This window comes from Artibeus jamaicensis, unplaced genomic scaffold (genome assembly GCF_021234435.1).
Source record: "Artibeus jamaicensis isolate MK-2021 breed Jamaican fruit bat unplaced genomic scaffold, CSHL_Jam_final scaffold_916, whole genome shotgun sequence".
In the NCBI taxonomy this organism is placed as follows: domain Eukaryota; kingdom Metazoa; phylum Chordata; class Mammalia; order Chiroptera; family Phyllostomidae; genus Artibeus; species Artibeus jamaicensis.
In genome coordinates, this window is record NW_026522059.1 from 6,884,730 (window position 1) to 6,908,719 (window position 23,990).

The window sequence follows — 23,990 nt, forward strand, 5'->3', positions numbered from 1 at the left end:
TCAACATCATTGATTTGCCAGTTCCTTATGATTACAGAGAATAAAGCCACATTCTTTTATTAAATAAAGTATTTAGTACTACATTGTTTATTTCTAGATGAACAGTAATGTTCAGGCTACCAAAGTAGTTTAGGTTTACTATTTCCATCATTCTGATTGCTTAAATCTAGCTCACTGTCCCTTCATGGTTGGATAACTATGGAAATAATTTCATACAGGTAGACATACTGGCATTTTGCATAGAGCTGTATACAAATGAACCATTCTAGTACTTTTTAGACATGATTCAGTGGAGTCCTGTAGTTCACAAAATAAAGACTCTGTCTTTACTGTAAAGCATTACTCCCTTAACTTCTGCATGTGCACACACATGCTATTTTTCACTTCAGTTCAATGTACATTTATAGCTTGCCTCCCACATGCCAACTAGTAGGTACTGGTGATGCAGGTAACTAAGATGCACCCTCTGCCTTTGCAGAGTTCTCAGTCTAGTAAAATAGATAGAAATGCAAATTAATAATATTCTTTACATAATTTACATTCCAGGTACAGATCAGGAAGGGATTAACTTTACCTAGTAGTGAGTAGCTTAGGCATCATGGTGGACGTTCTGATGGTATATTTGAGTTGAGTTGTAGAGCGCGAGTTAGAATGTTTCAGACAAATTTAGTGAAGGACATCGTAGAAGGAACATGTACAGAGGCAGGAAATGACAATCTGTGTTCATTAAAACACACTGTTATCTGTTCTTGTACTAGAAGGTCATTTTTTAAAAAACAAGTTATACCTATATATGATAAAATTTTATTTTAAAAATGGCTCAGTTAACATACAAGCTCAAATTTGCCCCATAAAATTTGGCGGCACTTCTGCTAATGACAGTGTGTCTGAAAAGCACTGAATTGGGGCATGCATAGCTTCTTCTGGGTCTTAGAATTTCTTACTTTATAATGACACTTAAGTTATTGCTTGTTCTAATGACAAGTCATTAGCCTGGTTAAGTAGTATACAGGATTGGGCAAAGTAGGTTTACTATTGTATGCAAAACACAGGGTTTATTCTTGTGTTATTATTTGTTAATTATTGTATCACAACTGTAATCCTACTTTTGCTCACCTGTATATTTAGTTCACTAAATTGTGGTTCTTAGGAGGAGGGAGACTTTAATTTTATATTTATGTCTCTTCCAACCTTAGAATAGTGCTTTATAAATGATAGCGTTCAGTGTCTGTCAGTTAATCTTGATTTGCTTATCTTCAGATAGATCAGAGTAGGAGAGTGAATATAGGTGGGCATTTGTAAATGAGAAATGGAGTCTCACTTTCTCTGATTGTTTTAGTGCCTTTCCATCTAGTCATGCATTCCCTCTGATTCTTGTGTCTTTTATGTTGCCTGTTTGTCCATCTTGGAAAAATATCAGTACCCATTTTTTTAGCCTAACAACTTTATTTTCCATTTTACCTCTTGTACATATTCAGTTGCTTTAACCCTGCACTTTGAAATATTTTTATTCTGGTGGCATTTTCCTGTAGTTTTTTTTTTTCTAAAATGGTACAGGATTTTATTTGTTCAAAGATAACAATGCATAATGATGTCCTTTAAGCCATGCCAGAGCCATATATGTATCTACCATCTCAGTCCCTTTCGTTCACTCAACAAATCTGCATTATAGAAAAGCAAGGTTCTGAGTTTGCACGTACCACACAGTGGTGTGTCCTGTGCGTTGAGGTTCCTGCCTTGATGAAATCTATGGGGCTAGAGTGTAAATACTTACTGAATGAATTCGAGCTTAAAGCACACAGAGCCCTTACTACAATTACAATTTTTATGATTTGCTTTTTACTTTCTTCTTTTGTAGCCCATCATTGCCTCCTTTGTACCATAACAACTTCAATTTTAGCAGCTATTTTTAGTAACTCTTTTATAGGAAAGTGGTGTGAAATTATTTAAATATTTAAATTTGCCTTCAAACAATAAGCAACTGAACCATGCTGTAATTTCCCTCTAGTCGCTTTTCGGTGAGCCCAGTGAGCGGCCACTGTGCCTGCTCTCAGGAGTGGGTACGTTCTTTTAAAGCAGTCAGGGGAATGTCCTTTTATTAGCTGAGTGGTAGGTTTTTTTCTTCAACTAATACAATTTTTCATTATTTGCTATGAAAAATCAAAGTGACAAGTCTTGGGTGCATTATATGATACCATTTTTTGAACAAATGCCTTCTTTTATATAGTCTTTTCCTCTCCCTAGTATGTCACCCCTTTGCATGACTTGCTGTCAGTAACGTAGTGCTTACCTGTCTGCTGTTTTCTGTTTGTCTTCATCTCTTCAGCAGTCTTCAGCAGCTTTCAAAATTATAAATGTGACTTTCCTGTGACAGTCTAAAATTGTTTAATCAGTGTGGTGCTGGGTATTTTTTCCACCCTTAGGGGAAATGGAAATCTTTATTTTAAGTTTCTTGTCATTTATTAAATCTTTAAAGATTATTAATCACTTTCAAGGTCTATTTTAATCTATCTACTTGATAATGTTTCTTTGTATGTAAGTCTCAGTGTCACGTTTTTCTTTTAACAACTAGTTAACTACACCAACAATACATAGTTTAGTACTGCAAACTTTATAAATACCTTTTGATATATGAAAGTCAAAATATTGTCCTTTGTCATGAATTCCCTCTTCATGAATTGAAGCTGATACGTGTCTACTTGATGTATATGTCTGTAGTTTCACAGTCCATATGCAAATGTACACAACTGCTGTTTTTGCATGTAAAAAGTATTTTTCTCTACTGCACCTGGTGTAAGTATAAAAGTTATGAGGTGTCTTTTTAAAAGTGTGTCTAACCATTACTTTGGAGAATATGGTCTGGCTAAATATGAGAGGATATTACTGCTAAATGATAAATTCTGATTTTTAAAATATCATTTAGCTATAATATCAGTATTTGCTCCTAGTAATAACTGTAGCTTTGGTCACAGACTCTTTAATTGGCTACTCTTGTGTAATTATTTTGTCATAGTGTTTTCATTCAAAAAGTACATGATTATGAAAAGAAATTTGAAATATAAGGGTACAGATATATGAATACGAATTCTTAAGTTGGCTTTGCATGTAAGTGTTACTTTATTATTGTTTCTGTGGTACTGTGTTAAGTGTGCTGATACTAAAATTTGATACTGTAATTGTTGATTTAAAAAAATGTGGTATGTTCTTGAGTAGTTGGCAGGTTTAATAGGTGGAATTGAATTATGACTTACTTGCTCTAAGTGCCAAGTAAAGTTACAGTGTTTTAGGCATCTGGAATCCTAGTTTCATATGTGAACTAAGTGTCCTTAAATTTTCAAAGGAAAGGAATAAATACATCACTGTGTGTTGTGGGGAGGTGGCATGGCTCAAAAAACTTTAGGTACTAGTTTTATATAATTGGTAAAGAAAGATTCATCAGAAATATTCTTAATTTATATGATAAATTTGGGCTGCCTCCTCACCCTCATAAGAGAAAATTTTAGCATGGAGAAATTCTACCAGCACAATTTCTCTCTAAAACATTATGGTAATTATGATGTTTATCATTTTAAGTGCTTTATGCCTTATCTGTAGTTATGTGGCCTAATTGGAAAGATTTAAAAAACTCAGTTTCCTCACAGAATGTGCATCCCCCAGCTAAAAGTAATGTGTTAAATAAAAATGATCCGTCCTTAGAGAAACAAATGACCATGCTATTAAGAACAGTTTCTGTTCCCTCCAGTCCAGCAGAGAGAAATCTGGATACAGTCACATTAACATACGTTCTGTGGCTCACACCGCAGGTGGTGGAGGTGCCCATCTGTTGTGCTCCTCATCGTGCTTTTTATAACTAGAATTCTTTCTGCATTTTTCCCCACTGTTTTTTAAGGATGCAGGAACTCAGTTTTTGCCTTAGTATTACAAAATTGAGATGACAGTGTTGTAGCTTCAAGTGTCTAGCTTTTCAGCAGCCCACGGATTCTGGAACAGTGTCGTAATTTGAACTCCTGCGAAGGAATCTTGACCTTGTGTTCATCAGCAGAGAAGTTCTTTGGTACAGAATTTAAAGTGGTCCTTAGAAAATGGGAGATTCTAAAAACTATTGTTTTAAAGCAGTTTTTGTATCAAAATTCAGTCATTAAAAGGCACTTTATAGTAGAATGAAGTCGTTTCAGTTTCACACCATAGATTAGGGAGATGCTAGTAGGCCTTTCACCTCTGTTGCATTAAAGTAGATCATGACTCATCGCTCGACAGTCAGGACTGATGGTGATGAATATAATGAAAAAGTGGTTTTTAATGCTACCACAATTTAAATTTCAAATTACAGTTTGCAAGTTCACTTAATACACCAGGTTGTGATTTGTAACCAAAATAAATGGTAATGTTTGGTGTTCCCTTTCTTCTTTGTGATATTTATAAACTTGTGACTAGTTATTAAAGTGTAGAAGTATGAAAAAATTATCAGTCCTTTTTGAGAAGTGCAGAGTTAACATTGAATAAAACATTAATCATCTTTAGAAGTTTGGGTTGCTTAGAGTTATATGTGTACTAAAAAAATCATGTGACTTTGAATTTTCTTGTGCTTTCCTGCTATATAGATGCCCAGCCTACAGAATCTGAGAAGGAAATTTATAATCAGGTGAATGTAGTATTAAAAGATGCAGAAGGCATCTTGGAGGACTTGCAGTCATACAGAGGAGCCGGCCATGAAATCCGAGAGGTAAATCAGCTGAAACTTGCTGTTTCCCTCTTTTTAATCTCTGTGATTTTCTATGCCTTAGGATTCTCTCTTGCTTGTTAAGTATCGTATTTAAAGGAAGATTGCTTGCATTATTTCAAAAGTGGTTACAAGATATAAGAGCAGGACAGTGTTCTGCAAATATGTGATCCATGTATACTAAAGAAAATGTTGTTTGTTCTACTGGTTGCTCTCACGCCTGAAATTTACTGTGTCCATGGGGGCTATTGATACTTTTTTGGAGGGGAGGGGAGAACAAACCTTTCTTGGGCTTTTGTCCTGCCAGACTATTTTTTCTGCTCCTCCTAAGTTTCCTAGGGAAACCCTGAAATCATCCTTGAGGTGCGGACTCCTCCAAATCTGTCTGATGACTTTATACTGCAGAGCAAGTATTTGGTATGGTCTCCCTCAACTTTCTTCTCCCAAACTTCTCAATTTATCCAGGTTTCTTTCCATTCATCTCTTTTTCCCCTCCTGTTTCTCAGAAGAAGCAGTTTCTTTCTACCCCTTACTACCAAGGCTAACTTCTCTACCTTTGTTCTCCATCCTTCTCTGAAACGTGGCTCTTCTGATTATTTCCTCTCCGAATTACATCCTCTGTATTTTCCCTCTCATCGACTCTTCCCTTAAAACACACACACGCTCAGCTGCCCTGTGTGACTGGAAGAAGCCTCGGCGCTGCCTTTCTCCTTTACCACATTTCTTGAAGTGAGGCATATCCCACACTGTGTTTCTTCATGCCCCCCCCCTTTGTTTCTGTTTTATACTTTATAACTGATCGTGCACAGGCTTTCAAGGATCAATCGCTGTTTTACAGTTCACATCCAGCTCGGTTCTTCTAGTGGCGTTTGGAGTGCTAGTGAAGGCAGAATTAAGTACTGGCACTAGATGATGACAGTTCAAGAAATGTTTTAGCAATTTTAAATCGCCCGCTGGTTTTGGTGATTGACTGGATATTTAACATAGAGGAAGAGAGTGATTTCATGGTTTCTAATAAGATTAGTGGTTGGTGATGTCACTAACTGAGGGAGGTTACAGATAACATGGATTCTGTTTTCTACCTCTTGTTCACCAGACTGCTTGCTTCTGGAATGTCTGGCACATGTACACTTCCCTGCCTTTGTTTTTGTTTAGAATATGCCCTTCCTTTTTTCTTTTCCTGTTCAGTTCCTACCCTTCTTTGTAACCCAGTGGTCCCCTTCTTCCTTTTTCTCCTTTACCTTAGTACTTGGCACATGTTTCTTTTGTGGTAACCATCACTTTTTAGAGAAGAAACATCGATGTTTGATGTTTTTCTTTCTGCTACTGTACCTCCAGCTTGAGGAGGGTAAACCCGATTCTTGCTTATGTTTGTGTTGTCAGCACTGGCACAGGGCTTCGCCAAGATCGTTCACTTCTGTGGAACCTCAAGAGCTCAGTTAGTGAAGGCATGTAACCAACCACTCCTGTGAAATTCAAGATCTCTGAACATTTAAACATACTTTGAAATCAAGTATCATTGAGGTGGAAGATGTAAATGATTAAGCAGGATCCTAATTTACTAATTGATAAGAAATTTTTTCCCTACAGGTCATAGCAATCAATTCACACAGTGTTCTAAAAATGCTTCATGGTTTCTCTCTGTTAATTATTAGTGCTACAGTTTATTTTAAATTGTTCATCAGTGGTATATCATTAGACTTACTTAAAATTTGTTTTATAACTGAATTCTTATCAACAGATTACAGTTGTCTTTGTTAATAATAAAGAAAAAGTATCATTACCTATTTGATTTTTTTTTCTGAAGATAGAATGTTAGGATTGTTAAAAACTTCCCTAGTGGAAGGGTTACTCTGTTTCTCTATAGGAAGTGTTTTCCCCAGAGTCTTCTGTTGACGTAATTGAACACATATTTAGATTCATTGGCAGCGCTGACCAGCGAGGCTTGGTTGGTTGAGTGTCAACCAAGAAGCAGAAGCTTGAGGGTTGGTTCCTGGTCAGGGCACAGGCCTGAGCTGCGAGCCAGTCCCTGGTCGGGCCCGTGCAAGAGGCAACCAGTGGATGTTTCTCTCACATCGATGTTTCTCTCCCTCTCTTTCTACCAACCTTCTCCTCTCTCACGATAAAATAAATAAGACTAAAAAGATTTGGCTGTAGTGTTCTAGAAGGGAGTAAAATAATATAAAAGTTTATACTTGGTCATTTGAAAGAGGGCTCGTGGATGGTTAAACCTGAGCCGTTAGCACTGCGGCAGCAGATCGAAGCCCTCCGTGGTTGTGAGGAGCTCATTCCCAGCATCCCACAGTGCACATGGGGGAGCAGATAAATGTCATCAAGTTTTAGGAAGAGTTTATATAGAAAAATAATGCTGGAGGATGCTAAGATATCAGCAGGGGAATAAAAATCAGTGGAGAGAGACTCACCTGTCCTGGCTCTGAGACTTATTATAAGGGAACCATAATTAAACTGTTGGGTAAAGGAATTAAAAGCAGAGAAATAGGTCAATAAAAAATGTAAGCTAGAAAAGTCTTTAAAAAAGAGCACTTAAATCTTCTGTATATGGGGGAAAATGTGTAACTATTAAAGAAGTTGAAGAAATTTTCACTGAGAAATGTATGTTGTTGTTTGGGTTTAACTATGTAAGCAGAAAATATTTCTGAATAGTAGACAAATGATTTAAACTAAGAAAGGAAGGTATAACCAAAAGCTGTCTATATGCCAAATATATAAACAACAGATGCATCCAGCATAACCGTCATAGATCAGTATGAGGTCTTAGTAGACTTACTGGAACAAGCGTTCTACCTTTGAAAAAGCCCTGACAATAGGAAAAGTGTTTCCATTCACTAATAAGTGCACATCACTGTCGAGAAGTTTTACTAAATACAGTAATACACTGATAGAAGCTCAATATTGGTTGGTTTATGAAAAAAACAGGTAATCTCAGTGCAAGTGCTATTGTAAAATGGTTGTCTTTTTGGAGGTCAGTTTGGCAGTGTATAAAATAAAACCTATAGAATTATTTGTATTCTTGCAGCAGAATCCTACGTTTTAGAAAGTACTGTTCAAAAGGCTGTCATTCAACAAGGAAGATAAATATGAAAACTTTTATGGCCACCGTGTTCAGGGTAGCAAAAATGTAGAAGCAGCTCATGGAGTTGTTCTGGGACTAGAGCTGGGTCACCTGTGCGATGAAGAGCACAGCCGCTCCCTACCTGACGCATGGGACACAGACTAGAGTTTACCATTATTCCCATGGCACTGAAGGGGGATTACATGCATTTTTTTAAATAGCGTTTTCCTAACAGCACTCTAAATAGAATAACATTTAAGATAGAATCTATTAAGTAAAAATGTATTCTCTAGGATAAACCACTGGAGATGGAAATGAGAACTCTCCACTAATGTTTTGACATATCTGAGAGTTAGAGTCCCTGATGACCTCACCACGGACATTTACGAAGCACCCTTTGGCGTGTTGGGCTATATTGCTGCCGTTCTCTAACGGCAGTAACACTGATGTGAAAGGAGGCGGAATCAGAATTATAAGGGGAACCATAAGATGCCGTCCTAAAAGAGCTGCCATTGTGCCCTGGCTGGTGTAGCTCAGTGGATTGAGCACAGGCCTGTGAAGCAAAGGGCCGCTGGTTCCATTCCCAGTAAGGGCACATGCCTGGGTTGCGGGTCAGGTCCCTGGTAGGGGGCACATTAGAGGCAACCGCACATTAATGTTTCTCTCCCACTCTTTCTTCTTCCCTTCGTCTCTCTCTAAAAATAAATAAATAAAATATTTCTTAAAGAAGAGCAGCCATTGTCTTCAGTTCCCAGTCCCAAAAGGCAGGGAAATCAACTCAGTTGTGAGAGTGGGTGACACTTGCTAGAGCGTTTGATGTCGTGAGGATGGGTGTGTGTGGAAAATCGTGTCTAGAGCCTCGCAAGAAAAGCGGGAGAGGCTTCTCGAGAGAAGAGAACAGGTGAAAAATTTATATTTGCTCACTTCCTGAATAACAAGTAAAATAAACTAATTTTCACTTCTTGCTATAAAACACTGCTGAGACTGAGCTCAAGGGTCAAAGGAGTTTTCATCACAGCAGGATACTGTTGCAGTCCCTTTGAAATAGTCACATTAACATAATATAAAGTAAAGATTGCGCTGGCTGGTGCGGCTCAGTGGATTGCGCACAGGACTGTGAGCCAAAGGGTCCCCGGTGCAGTTCCCAGTCAGGGCACACGCCTGGGTTGCAGGCCAGGTCCCCAATGGGGGGTGCTCAAGAGGCAGCCACACATTGATGTTTCTCCCCCTCACTTTCTCCCTTCCTTCCCTTCTTTAAAAAACTAAAGTCTTTTAAAAAAGAAAATAATGATTGTTACGTATTGTAACACCAGAATTTTTTAACATTTAAATATTTCCGGTTAGTCCCATGTACTTCAGTTTTTATTGTGTTTAAGCATTGTTCTTAAAATTTAATTTAAAAAAGTCAAGAAAACTTGAGTGTAGTGACAGCTTATCAATTATAAAGCAAATTGCTTAAGTGATATATAACCATAGACCATTTATTTATTTAGTTCATAGCTGATTTATTCAAGAGCATCTTCTAAGTTTATCTGGTTTGATTTTATTTTGCATTGCTGTTTTTTGGTTTTGTTGACGATGGAGTTAGAATACCGTCACCTTGGGGAAATTTAAACTCGTCAGTACCTCCTGGTAGTGTTTATAGGTAGCCCCATCCCTCCGTCTGGGTTATGAGTTTCAGTTTTCAGATGGTGTGTTTAGCTTGTTTGAAGATGTCAGAGAAAACAAACAAACCAGCATGTTGCAAAAAAGCATTACATTCCATAAAGGTGAAAGTAAGAAAATGTATTTCTTTTGGAATAACCTTCTGTATTCACAAAAGATTTCCTAGTGGTTTGAAAGACTGGACATAGAAAAAAGCTCATATTCACCTTATAGAGTCTGTAAATTGTAGTTTATTTTCTCCACTTTCATATTCGAAACTAGCTTTGCCTTCCCATTCAGGAAAACCTGAGAAAACTTGGATTCCAGTATGACGCTTTTGGTTCATAGGCCTGTACTCAATCCACTGAGCTACGCCAGCCAGGGTTCCAGTATGATGCTTTTGTTGTAGGAAACAACTATGGCAGTTTCCGAGTCACGTATTCAGGTTGATTTGGGTTCTTACGTGTTTGGTGGGTTCCTTAAAGCTAGGATGGACCCTGGAAGTTGAATTATTCAAAGTTTTATACCCTTGTTCCAGAGTTGGCATCTTATTTCATTTGTTACCTTTTTGGCTTCTTTTTATTCCACTAAAATAATTCTTTGAGGAAGAACTGCTAAGAAAGCCTGTCTCTGACATGGGAAATAATAAAACATGGTTTCTTTTGGAGGCTCTAAGATGTACCAAGGTGTGCCGTGTGTAACAGACCTGCCCTGTGTCATCTTTTAGTCCATATGGCCGTGTCACCGCGAGGGTGACTGAAAGGTGTGACGGCAGGCTTCAGGTGTCCGTGGGGTTGAGAAGGCCCGTTCTCGGCATTCTTGGGCCCATTATTTTGTATTGTATACGTTATACTAGGGCTTCTGGCATTTGCTGGAACCTTTATTTTAGTGTTAAAATAATACTGTTGTGATTTTTGGAAGTCTAACTATTTTTTCCTTTGGATTTTGAAGGCCATCCAGCATCCAGCTGACGAGAAGTTACAAGAGAAGGCATGGGGTGCTGTTGTCCCACTAGTAGGCAAATTAAAGAAATTTTATGAATTTTCTCAGAGGTTAGGTAAGTTGAAAGTTTCTTACTTATGACTTCCCTAGTGAAAACGACATTTATTGACAACACTGGAAGTGATTTAGAGTATTTTTGTGTTCACATTGCTAAATTAATGTTATATACATGACACAAGCTTGTTAGACTGTAAGATCATAGCATAACCTAGGTCTTGATTTATACAGTTCTCCTCAACAAATTATAATTTACACAAGGAAATCTCTGATTTCATTACAGTGTAAGGGAGCCTAGCATGAGAAACCACTTGTGGAATTTTGCTCAGATCCACAGCAGATCCTTTTCCATACATAGGAACAAATCCAGAGGCCTCTGGATTATTTAGATTTCGGTGTTGCTAAAACCATTGCTGATTATGATGAGTTTACTTATCTAAAACTGTACGAGAGGAAAACTAGGAAGCTAATGCTATACCCATAGTTATTAAAACAAAAAGAATCGAAAACCATTGCTCTTTCCCTTGCATGGGAAAAATTATTGCGAGATCAGATCTGTGCCTTCAATACAACGTGTGAACGACATAGGATTCCCTTTGTTGGAGAAAGAGGCAGAGGTAAGAGTTAGACAGCCGCTTGTGTCGTTTGAAAGCTGTACCTTGGGAGGGCTTTTTTGTTGGAACTTGTGGGCCTGGAGGAGGAGCAGGAGAGGTATGTCAGACATTTGAAACGTTTACATTTAATTATTTTTATTTATTTTTAAAAAAGATTGTGTTTGTTTATTTACTTATTTATTTAGAGAGAGGGGAAGTGAGGGAGAAGGAGATGGAGAGAAACATCAGTGTGTGGTTGCCTCTCATATGACTTCCACTGGGAGTCTGCAACCCAGGCCACGTGCCCTGACTGGGAATTGAACCGGTTACCCTTTGGTTCACGGCCCGAGCTCAATGCACTGAGCTACGCCAGCCAGGGTTACATTTAATTTCTTGACACGTTTTATATAGTTTTGAATCTTACAAACACGTTATGTATTTTAAAAGAGTACGCGCAATTTGGGTAAGAAAACCATATTGTAAGATAGGCGTCAAACCAGAGCTCCTCCGCTACATTTAGACCCGAGGTGTGATTTGTTTGGCCTGTAGTTTTTAAAAAATTCCTCATTAGTTGCCAGGTTTAAAAATTGGTCATTATTTGTGTTGCGATGTTCTCAAGTCTCCAGTTGTTTGATGAAGTCAGTAGCCTAGGCACCAGGTGCTCCACTGATCTGCATCTCAGTTGGCCAGAGCTGAGAGACAAACCATTTCTGTTCATTGCTTAGGGCATGGGCTTCCTGGTTTGCGAGAGGTTCCTATTGCTTCCCGGTTTTTTATATCTTGCTTTTCACGTTTCATATTAGTTACTCAGCCATTTGTGTTTGCAATTTTTGCTTTAAAGTTGAAGTTCTTTTTTAAAAAAATGCCTGTGTTTTTAAAAAGTAAAAGAATCACTGTTGTTCTTTAGATGCAGTATACATGGTTAAATGTACAGATAAATAATAGTTGAGATAGAAGTATTTTATAGATTATCCTTTTCTTACTAGAAATAAGAACTGTAATTTATTTTCCCAAGCACAGCAGTCATTCTTTGACACCATTGGTCTTTCAGTCCAGTAGCGACATAGTCTGTAGCCTGGTGGCCTCAGACCACTAGCCTTGGTCTTTTAACCATGGTTATCTTAGCGCCTACACGTGTAGAGGCTTTTTGTGCAGCGAGTTTCTGCTGTGTTTATGCTTGGATTGCTTTAGATGGTGCTCTGGTCCTACCAAAGCTCATTTTGATCTCTTAGCAGTTGCCAGCAAAAAAAAAAAAAAGAATAATTGTAAAATAGGCCGAAGCAGCCAGGCTTACATGTGTTCTTGTACCTTAACATCTGGGGTCAGATCCGGGCACTGGCGTGTGTTCCGTCATGGGTGCTGTATTCTCCTTCAGCAGAGGCGCGCGGCTCACAGGAGATGGCAGAGAGCTGTCGGTTTCTTTGCTGTGCTGTGAACGCCTTGAACCTTCCCCACTGTGCTCTGGGGGCTTTCGTACTGTGTGAGCACAGTACCAGTTTACGATCTGAGGGCTTACACTCATGTCCTGCCCAATAACCTGGCGAGTAATATTTCCAGTTTCCTTGCTTACAGGATGCAGAAACCTGCTTGCATATGATGGGAGCTGATGTTTGTTGAATGAGTGAGTGATGCATTAATGAGTACACATATCTGCAATATGTGTTGGGTATTTAGGACAAGCAATAAATGGATATTGGGCTTTGGTGGTATAACAGCCTATGTTTGAATTCTGGTGTTTGCTTCTTAGCTGTGTGGTCTTGGCCACATCACATAAATTAGGCTCTGAGTTTTAGTATCCTGTCCTTCAGTCTGTTGAGTCCTCTGGTTTATATCCATTAATGTCTCTTGTCTCTTCTCTTCCTGTCTTACTATTGAGCCAGAGATGAGGATAGACAACCCCAGACAGCTCATGGAGCACCACACAGCCAACAGAGGAGCATGGTCCTGCAGGATCTTTCCTGTCAAGGAGAGTGTGGCCTGGTCCGAGCACTCCCGATACATCTTGGGGTGTGTGCCAGAAGCAGGGCCCTGATCCCTTCCTGGTTTGCATGTTTATGGAGGGACAGGGAAGGGATCACTCAAGCAGATGGGAAGATGCTGAGCTTTGCTGAGAGCTTAACCTTGCTGGTCTGGGAAATACCCTGTTCTTAACGTGTTTTGGTCTGAGGCCCTTCTGGTTGAGATGTAACCTGGTGGAGGGTTATGGAATCAGACTGTAGACAAACTGCTTTGTCTCTCTCCTCAGTTCTTCTCCCTCCTGGTCCAGAGACCTCGACAGGCTATTTATAGGGACCATCTTCAGGGGTCATAGTGAGTGACTTTTTCCTACGTGTTGACTCTTTTTCACTGGGCTGAATTTACCAAAATCTATCAGGGGTCCCAAAGTGACCACAATAATTGTGGTCATGTCTCTTGGCTGTTTGAAATCCCCCACAGTGCACATCCTTTGGTTTCCCTTCTGAGGATTCAGTGACTGCTCTGTGATAGCAGATGGATGGCAGTTGGTGAGAATAAGTGGCTCTTGTCTCCAGGAGGAACTTGTGGCATGGGCCTCCCGTCCTAGCCAGCACGTTGATTATCTTCATGCTCTGCCTTGTGGACTAATGGACTAATCTGTCTTTGTTATTTCTCCCGGTCATTTTCTTCTTTCTTGCCAGCTTCTTATATAGTTTTGGCTTTTACACTTTTCTACCAGCTCATTTCTCCTAGAATTTAGGGCTTAGTAGTCCATTAATTTCCTCATTGTCATCTGCCTTTTCTAAGAATCATAACTGTGGTTTGGTTGCAGGACCGTCATTGGAGAGACCAGTCCTTAGGTCATCCTTTCTTTGACCTCCCTTTCCCTCTAACTCAGCTAGAGACCTGGGTCACCTTCTAGAATCCTGTGTCTTTGACTCCTCTCTTGACGCTGGATGTTGAGGCCAGTAGATCTTTCTTCTGTCAGCAGAGGAACCCAGGGCAAATGGCCGATCTCGCTGCTTCAAAGGCAGATAAACAGCTTTGCCATCCTGAGTGTCCCCTTTACAGTAGATCTGTTGCGGACTTCAGCCATCATGGTCAGAAGTGCTCTAAGGGCACTGGCCATCCCAGCTCAGCCAGGTGACCCGAGTCCACCCATGTGGAGGGTCTCCTGTCCCTCAAAGTGGTAGAGTGCTTTGAATGCCGGTATTAGCCCTGAGACTTGATAAAATCTAGGAAATGCAAAATTTTTTGGTGGCAGTTCTTTTTTAAACAATTTTACTTAATGCTTTTAGAGAGGAAGGGAGAGAGAGAGAGAGAAAGACTGATTTGTTTTTCCATGTAGTTATGCATTTATCGGTTGATTCTTATATGTGCTCTGATCGGGGATCGAACCTGCAACCTTGGAATATCAGGATGACTGTCCAACCAACTGAGCTACTTGGCCAGGGCCAATAGTCCTATTTGGTATTGGTGTGTATTTTTTTTAAAGTAGTTTTTCCTGTTTTTATATCTCTGAAACTTTGCTTTCCATTTACATTAATGCTGACATGCGGAATGAACCTTGGGAGAAATAAACCATTTTTAAAAGAAATATTTATTTTTTGAGAGAGGAGAAGGGAGGGAGAAAGAGAAGGAGAGAAACATCGGTGCGAGAAAGAAACATTGATCGTTTGCCTCCTGCATGCCCCTAACCAGGGACCTGGCCTGCAACCCAGGCACGTGCCCTGACTGGGAGTCGGCCCCTCATGCTTTCCATCCGCTGGACACTGAGCCGTACCATTCAGGGTGAAAGAAACCATTTTTTAAAGTAGCCAAAAAATGTGATTTCTTGTCATCGATGTTCACATTCCCGTTGCAGCTCTATAAGCTGCCCATAGCCTACAGTCCATTCTCCACACTGCGGATGAAGTGGAGGATTGAAATTCTAATCTGATGGTATCACTCTCCTGCTTAGATAGTTTCCCAGGGCCATTAGGAAGACCAGGCCAGGATGCCCCGTGTGGCGCACACACTACGCGTGTGCCCTTGTAGTCTTAGTTACTCTGCTCCACGTGCTCTCTGTCCACCTGTGTTGGTCCTGCACTCTGTGTACCACGCCAGGCTCTGGCTCCCTGCCCTGTTTGCAAACTCGCACTCATCCCTAGTGGACACTGTGGTCTCGGCCCAGGTGTTACTTACTCAGGGAGGTCTTTTCTGACCCTCCGCCAGGTGAGGCCCTGTTTTTATACCTATTACACTTTGTGTTTCTTAACACGCAGCAGACTATAGTAATGTCTCTTCTCTCTGTGTGGTCAGGCTGTGTGTGTCCACAGGAAGGAAGTATGTCTGCGTCATCTCTGTTTCCCCAGTGCCTGGAGTACTGTAGAGAGTTAGTGACTGACTATAAAAAAAGGATAGTAACTGCCATTTGGAGTTACTGCGTGAAAGACAGATAATATCTATAAAGTGTCTAGCCCAGTACCTGGCACATAATAGACACAGAGGAAGTACATCTGATGATAGTAATTAGTAGACTAATATTTTATGAGGTTACCAAAGGCTAGGTAGAATGTTGCTTTATTTGAGAGACAGGTTATTGTGGTGGAAAGAATAGGGCTGTAGTCAGAAACACTTGGCATTTATGGTTACACCCTTGGGGTCTAATGTCTTTGAAACTCAGGTCATCCATCTGTACCACCCTGGTTGTAATTAGTGGTGGAAGTTGAGTGAGAGGTTAAGTTAGCTTACAGTGTGCATGTTGGCTCACAATTAGGTCTTCATGAACAGTCAAACTACAATTTTTTTGAGTTAACAGTTGATATGACATACATATATTATCATTAAGAAATATTTGTTTATTAACTTGACACTTATTCATTATGTCAGATCACCATCTGGCTCTGTAAGCTATTTTCTCTGAATAGGATCTAGCATTGTTTTCTGGTTTTATAATCTGTTACTAAATTATTTTGATTTCTGTAACTTTTTTGAGTGAAATATTATTGCCGTTTTAAACACAGTACTTAGCTTGGCATTCCAAAAGTGGCACTTACTTTAAAGGGACCATTTTACTTAATGTAGTGAAGTAGAATATTGATATTATCATCCTGAGATGCTAAATTCTTAAACTCAGGAAGCTAATTATTAAACCAAATATTTTATTTTCTACAGTAGCTGAAAGAAAGTAGTTTCTTTTTATAAATTAACAGCATATTCAAAGTATGGTCATTGACTGGTTATTGAAGTTGGTCATTGACTCATGGCCATGCACAGATTTGACTGGGGGACACAGTGCTGGTGTAGACGTGCCTTAGCTGTAGGTAACAATGACCATTCCATAAAATCATCACTGTAGACTGGTAAGTATAGAGTAGAATGTGCCCTTTGATCCTGATATTTAATTAGTTATAGTTTGCATTATTTTGAATTTGAATTTATAAAATACAAAGTTGAATTTAGTCTCTAAGGTTTGTTTGGTTTTTTAAAGATTTTATTTGTGTGTTTTTTTTTTAGAGAGAAGGGAAGGGAAGGAGAAAGAGAGGGAGAGAAATATCAATGTGTGGTTGCCTCTCGCACATCCCTCACTGGGGGCCAAGCCCCCACCCCAGGCATGTGCCCTGACTGGGAATCTAACCGACAACCCCTTGGTTTACAGGTCCACGCTCAATCCACTGGGCCACACCAACTAGGGCAGGTTTTTGTTCTATTGTACAGTATTCAGTTTAAGTGACTGTATTTAGATAATCAGGGTTTTAAAGAGAAATTACTATATTTTGCTGTGTGTGATGTATACCCATGTTTTTGGCCTAAACTTTCATGAAAAAAAATCTTTCATTTTAATTTTTTAATTCAATTATTTATTTATTTATATTTAGATACTTGTGGGTTTTTTGTATTATAAAGGAATTTTAGCTTTATTTTTGAATATATTATGGTACAAGAAAATTTATGTAACAAATAATTACAAAACACAACAAATACAAGGTACAAGAAATTTTAAACAGAATTAAAAACTTTTATGTAGACACAGAATTAGTACTATCCATGTATAATGTGCAATCTTATTTCTCCTCCAAAAATTTGGGCAAAAAAGTGTGCATTATATGGGACAAATATGGTACCTTTATGGAGATTGAAATCATAACATTTCTAAATTGTTCACTTTCTAATTTACAAATACCAGGAAACATAAACAGTATTTCCACCCTCCTTGTTTCAGAGACGGCGTTACGAGGCCTCCTGGGCGCCCTAACCAGCACCCCGTACTCCCCCACTCAGCATCTGGAGCGGGAGCAGGCTCTCGCCAAACAGTTCGCAGAGATCCTCCATTTCACACTCCGGTTTGATGAACTCAAGGTAGGATTTGCTGCCGGCCTTGACTGTGAGAAAATCATGAGTCTTTGAACAAGCACCGGGAGGAACTGCCTGGAGACCATGCTATAAAACGTATTTGAATGATCTCCAGTGGTCTTTAGCAAAAATGGAAAACTGGGTTTAAAAATTATGGTAGGCCTTTTGATATATACATAGCAAATTGCCCAATTCAGTCTTCATTTAACTTCATTTTAAAAATACATCTTAAACAACAGTATTGACCTTTGCGATATTTTTCCTTTTCTGCTCACCCCCAGTTTGTCTCAACTTCCCTTTACATAAAGATGTCAAAATGTCCCCTTGCCCCATCTCCAATGTACCTGTTTATTCACCTACCGACCTTCACTGCAAGAGGAGTGGGTGTGTAGGAACAAGCACTGGGTCTCCTACCGGGGAGACCTGAGCCCCACCGGAGGCCTTGTCGCAGGAGCCAGCTGCATGGCAGGTCTTTGACTTCTCAGGGTCTCAGTCACCTGGTCTAGGAAATGGGAGAGCTGGGTTCCCAGCTTCAGCGTTTTGTGATTGCATCATAGGGAACCATTCGCTTTTAATAATGCTCAGAGCCGAAATGAGGTAGATGTAAAATCTTAGTCTGTGCAAAGAGGATACTGTTGGCCAGGTATACATACTTTTATTGTAATTCCAAAACAAGTGCCTATAGATACCTTCTTTTTCTGTATTTGGTAATACCAATTTTGGCAAATAACTTTTTTGTGTATTACATGAAGTAATTGGAAAGATGAAGGGAAATGTAGTGACCATGCCTAAGAGCAGTCTATAGTTCTACATGTTCAATAAGGACTAGTAAAGTATTAATGTAATTTAAATGAAAAAAGCCATCTTGGTAATACCAGTTTTAGTCATTAAAATGTTATTGCAAATTGGAAATTTATTTCATAGTTAGAACTGTATTCAGTAGATTTTTCACTAAGTTTTCACAGTGTCATTTATGTGTAACACATTTTCCTGTCATCACTGTCTTCTTCAGATGACAAACCCTGCCATACAGAACGATTTCAGCTACTACCGAAGGACGCTGAGTCGGATGAGGATTAACAACGTCCCAGTAAGTCGGTGCTGTGAACTAGGGGGTGGTAATCACTCACCTCTCAGTTTGTTCAGTTTGTCTATGTGTTCATTCATTTGCTCATTCATTCTGATAAAGTTAAAACTAGTAATTAAGTTAGTAATGGTGGCAATCACAGCTCAGGGAAGAGAGTAAAATGTAGCCACCATATAGTGTTTTTTCCTCCACTTTTTCATTTCAACTCCTATGACTACTTCAGGAAAATTATTTTTGTGTGTATAACATTGATTTCTACTAGACTTCTCTATGTATCCTCATCTTAATGGCGTAATGGTTTGTGAATCAGTGGTTCGGAGTGTTTTGTTCTGTGTTCTTGGAATGGAAGACTCCTGGAGAGAAGAGGGACAGAAAGTACTAATGTGTTGGCAAGAGGGGACGGTGAGGTCGTGGGCTCGGGACATGACTTCGGTGCCTGTTCCTTGGCCGGCATGCTATCTGCTCTGGTCTCCTAGGCTTGTAGCCTCTTCTCCTCTAAGCTGTTTAGTGCCCTTTCTGCCTCCAGGGAGTCAAGTAAAACCTTAAATGTGAAGAAAATACTATCTTTTCCTCCAGGTATTTTGAGGGCCTATATTGTATGGAAAATAGAGAAATTTCTAGGCTCAGTCCTAACCTCTAGTAGATAGTTTAATAAAGAAATATTATAGCCCTGGCTGGTGTGGCTCAGTGAATTGAGCGCTGGCCTGCAAACCAGAGTCATGGTTTGATTCCCAGTCAGGGCACATGCCTGGGTTGCAGGCCAGGTCCCCAGTGCAGGGTGCAGGAGAGGCAACCACACACTGATGTTTCTCTCGCTCTCTTTCTCCCTCCTTTCTCTTCTGTGTAAAAATAAATAAATAAAATCTTTTTAAAAAAGAAATATAAGTATATAAGAGGGCTGAGTGACATAAGAGGCTAGAAAAAAATACCAAAGGAATACCATTCTTTTTTTTTTCCTTTTCATTGAATCAATATTTTATGATGTGGTTGTTCCCAAGACAGTCCCTGAGTATGAGGAAAGATTTCTTTTTTCCATCAGGCATCTGTTCACATAGTTCAGTTCCTACTGTGAGACTTACCTCATCATCTGTCTTTTTTATACCTACCATGTAAAATAAAATACAAGCAAAATACTTAATTCTCTATTATATTCATCCTGCCATCACTCAAGACCAAAGACATTAAAATCACCTTGTACCGTCTTTCACCATCCAAAGTTATAAGTAACTTTAGTCCTTTTCAAGTGAAGTATCTCTGAAATCTTCTCCCTATTTCATCTCTCTTGAAAGCCTAATTCCCGGTCTCTTTTTGGTGATCATTCTATAGCAGTAGAACTCATTTTCTGACCTACAGTCTTTCCTCTTGGTACAATCTGCCCACTGTCATTCATTAACTTTCTTTAGAAAATTGACCTACTCATCATTCCTTTCTTCTAATGCTGTAAGTGGTTTACCATCACAGATAATAGATCTGGCAGCATCTAAGGCCCTTTACAATCCCACCCCCACCTCTCTAACCTTGTCTTTCACCAGTTGCTGCCCCTTATTACACTGAATATATTGAATTACGTGGAATTACACTCTTTCAAGTCATTAGAAAACATGCCCTTCCCCTCCAGCTGACTGGGTGTACCTGCCCATCATCACCGGCAAAGGCCGAACTCTTCTGTGCGTCCATTGGAGAGTCTTCCAGTCTGGCTTAGTCTCCCCCTCGCCATCGTCACCTCTTAGCATGTCACCATGGATGCTTGTGTGTTACCGGTGGGGGCAGGTGCAATGTCATGGTCCTCGTCCTGTCCTCCAGAGCCTTGGGAATAATCCCTGGTACACAGAATGCAGCCAGTCAGTGTTTTATTTCATTGTTTAATATTTAAATTACAGGGTGGGGCAAAAGTAAGTTTACAGTTACGAGTACATGAAACACAGAGTTTATTCTTGTATTATTACTTATTAATTATTCTATTATTTTTCCATATGAACATTGTAAACCTACTTTTGCCCTTCCCTGTACTTTTAAAGAGGTTATCTTTTAAAAAACTGGCTTAATACCATTTTTAATCTTTATATTTTTAAAGAATACTTGAGGGTCGAAAACATAACTTAGGAGTATGTGTTAGATTAATTTAGCAAACATTAATGAGGCAGGCACTTGACCTGGGTACTTTTATAAGTGAGTTAGTATTTAATAATTTATGAACTGATATCACCAGGTGCTCTTATTTTCCGCACAGGCAGAAGGGGAAAACGAAGTAAATAATGAATTGGCAAATCGAATGTCTTTGTTTTATGCTGAGGCAACCCCAATGCTAAAAACCTTAAGTGATGCCACAACGAAATTTGTATCAGAGGTAAGTAAGCATTGCAGGGAAGCTGTCTTTTGTGTTGTTAGTTGTTGCCCGCCGGCAGACACGGTGATCACAGCCAGTCAGTGGTGCTGAAGGCCATCTCTAAGCTGACAGACTCCCAGAGTGTCCCCTGAGTGCCGACCCCTTTCCCGAGGCCCACCTGTGCTGTGTGTGCCTGCCGATTCGCAGCCTCCCACGGGAGGTGCAGTCCACACCTCAGTGGTGTTGTGGCTCCTTCCCCGGCCCTGCCCTGCCCTGTCCCCAGTCTCTCCTGTCTCAGCTAATAGAACCACTGACAGGCATGCCTCATTTTATTGTGCTTCACTTTACTGCACCTCGCAAACATTGCATTTTTCACAAATTGAAGGTAAAATGTTTCACCAGCCAAAGGATTATGACTTGCTTTATTGCGGTCTGGAACCAGACCCACAGTGTGTCTAGGGTATGCCTGTATGAGCAAATAACTTACCGCTTATCATCCGAAATCCCCTTCTTCATCTTACCCACTACGCCCACTCCATCAGACAGTCTTAGTGGCTCGCTCTCCCAGATATGTGCTGAATCTGAAAACCGAATCCCTCTCCTGCCACCTCTCCGCACGAGCGCCCCCCACTGTCACCCGGATTACTTCGTTCCTCTTCACTGTTCTTCTTTGTTCCACTCTTGCCCACGAGAGTCCTTTCTCCAAAGAGGAGCCAAGTAATTGTAAAACATAAACCACATTCCCTTCCTCCTCAGCGTAAAATGTTTCCAGTGACTTCCCGGTGCAGTGGGGGTGAAACCCACATTCCTCCTGCCTCCAAGCCCCTCCCGTCCGCGTGCCGCAGTGGTCTCCACTCGGCCGCAGCGTCAGGGCCACTCAGGGGAGCAGTCTTGGCTGCCTAGCTTGTAGCTGTGTCTCCAGAGCTCAGAGCAGTGCCTAGAGTTGAGTGCGTTGTTTTTACAAAAGTAGGTGTAGGAGACGGATTTTAAAGTTGCTAATTTTTGATGTTATGCTAGGTTTTACAGTGTGTTTATGTACTAACTTTCTATGACTTTTACTTCTTTTGTTCCCTGTACACATTGACAGAATAAAAATTTACCAATAGAGAACACCACAGACTGTCTAAGCACCATGGCTAGTGTGTGCAGAGTCATGCTGGAAACACCGTGAGTACCAGCCAGTCTTTCTAACTTGCACAGTCCTGTGAAATGGTCGTCCAGATATGCAGAGGTCGTATTTGGAAGGTGAAAATTAAGTAGATCCCAATGTAACCAGTGGGTAGCCAACGGCTTACCTATGTAACCATAGATAACCAGTGTTAATATATGAATAGAATTAAAATTATTTGGCAGCTTAATGTAACTTTTGGTTTAAGAGTGAAATGAAGTCCAGTTGATTTTCAGGTGCCTCAGACCACTCAGACTAACTTACACTTTTCATACTGTGGATGTTGTGGTGCTTTTTTGGTGGGGGCAGGGCAGGTAGGGGAAGAGTTTTGAAGCTCTTTGTTTGCTTCTCAGAAACAGTCTTCCTTTTCAGTAAAGAACCGTGCCTTATTCTTCTCTATTTTCACCCCACCCGGATTCTCCTCCGGGCTCCTCCTCTCACTCTCGAGCCATTTATGATGTCTGCCACAGTGTCGTCTGGCTGGCTTTTCCTGGCACAGGCAGAGAGACTCCATCCTGGGTTCCTGAAGTGTATAGGGTTGCACTAGAGAACTTTTGTGTTTTTTGGAGCTTTTGATTTTCCAAAGCACTGTCGTATACATTGTCATATACATAAGGTTTTATTGGAAAACCTTATGAAGCAAGAGGGTAGCTATGAATCATCATCATCTTCCTCCTCCTCCTGCTCATTTAGGAGACTGAGGCCCTGGGAAATGAAGGGACCTCTGCATACCTGTGACCGATGCCACACATGTGCCTGGATGTCTTCATCCTGCTTCTCCATTCTTGCTACTGTGCCAGGCTGCCTTCTGTAGAGACAGAAATTCTGCCTCCTCTTTCCAATGAGCCAGTAATAGGGCCAGAGCTTAGAACATGAAAATCCAGTGATACAATTGATGTGTTTAGTTCAAATTAGCAGATACCCTTGCTCTTAATCTTAAGCAAGTGACTTTTTTCATCATATTGGTGATAGCAACCTTTACAAAGCACCTGTTTTCAAACTTTTACTTTGGGGCTACTCTGGATTTCTCTGAAATAGTCTGATTTCTGCCGCTAGCAGAATGGGTAACACACTAAGGCGCATACAGAGACCATAATATGCAAATGCTGACTGCTCCTTACCACCTCATGTCTGGGAACCCCATTGAAGGGAGGAGGGTGGCTTCATGTCTGCAGTCGTTTTAGAGATTAACAGGTTCCTCTTCGAGCATCAGCTTGAGAGTGGAATCAGTTCATTAATGTGTGGAGTGCCTCACCCGTCCATATCCTTTCTGCCCTCCAGGGAGTACAGAAGCAGATTTACAAACGAAGAGACAGTGTCATTCTGCTTGAGGGTAATGGTGGGCGTCATAATACTCTATGACCACGTACATCCAGTGGGAGCATTTGCCAAAACTTCAAAAATTGATGTAAGTTACTTACTTGTTTTATGTACTTCCCGACAGTTTCCATGACTGAAGGGCAGAGGCTGTTGTTAGAGCTGGCAGGCCGTGCTCTCTCCCCGAGGTCAGGGGACAAGCTTCTTGTCCCCACAGACTGCACTGTGGTCGTGGTGGGTTTGGTCTCCTGCCCGTGCGGTGGTTCTTAGAGCCTGTCTGCAGGTGGGGTAGACTGGCGAAGGGTAGCTGTTGTCTCTGAGAGTACGTCCTTGGAGGGTGGGGCAACCTTCTACTCGTAAGTGGTCCTTGAGTATATACAAATAATCTGATGTAAGAAAAAATTTTACTGTATCCTTTCATTCCTTTGACCAAAGGCCATTTCAAACAACAGATTAATTTCCAAATACACAGGAAAGGGCAAAAGTAGGCTTACAGTTGTGAGTACACAAAGCACAGAGTTTATTATTATTATTTATTAACTACTCTATTTTTTTCCATACAAAGAGCTGTGAACACCTTTGTCCCACCCTGTCTACTGAACATCAATAGAGGTCCTCCAATGAGAAAAGTTGAAGATTACACATTTTCCTTTCTCCTCCCATTCATAGTAATTTGTGACTGTAGCCTCAGTTTTTCTTTTTTGTGATTTCTCTTCTCACCTTCTCCTACCTGGTTCATCAGAAGTACTGGCTTGGCCAAAAAAGTTTGTTT

General features: G+C 40.3%; 1 protein-coding gene across 8 annotated transcripts in view; it reads left to right on the forward strand.

Moving 5' to 3' along the window:
- Nucleotides 1-23,990, forward strand: part of CYRIB (CYFIP related Rac1 interactor B) — a 130,197-nt gene that overhangs the window by 99,229 nt on the left and 6,978 nt on the right. For all 8 annotated transcript variants that reach the window (XM_037166760.2, XM_037166764.2, XM_037166762.2 and 5 more), the window contains 7 exons: nt 4,602-4,723; nt 10,389-10,494; nt 17,190-17,326; nt 18,333-18,410; nt 20,638-20,754; nt 21,821-21,900; nt 23,183-23,309. In XM_037166760.2, coding sequence (XP_037022655.1) covers nt 4,602-4,723; nt 10,389-10,494; nt 17,190-17,326; nt 18,333-18,410; nt 20,638-20,754; nt 21,821-21,900; nt 23,183-23,309 — 767 coding nt within the window. The remainder of the gene's footprint in view (nt 1-4,601; nt 4,724-10,388; nt 10,495-17,189; nt 17,327-18,332; nt 18,411-20,637; nt 20,755-21,820; nt 21,901-23,182; nt 23,310-23,990) is intronic.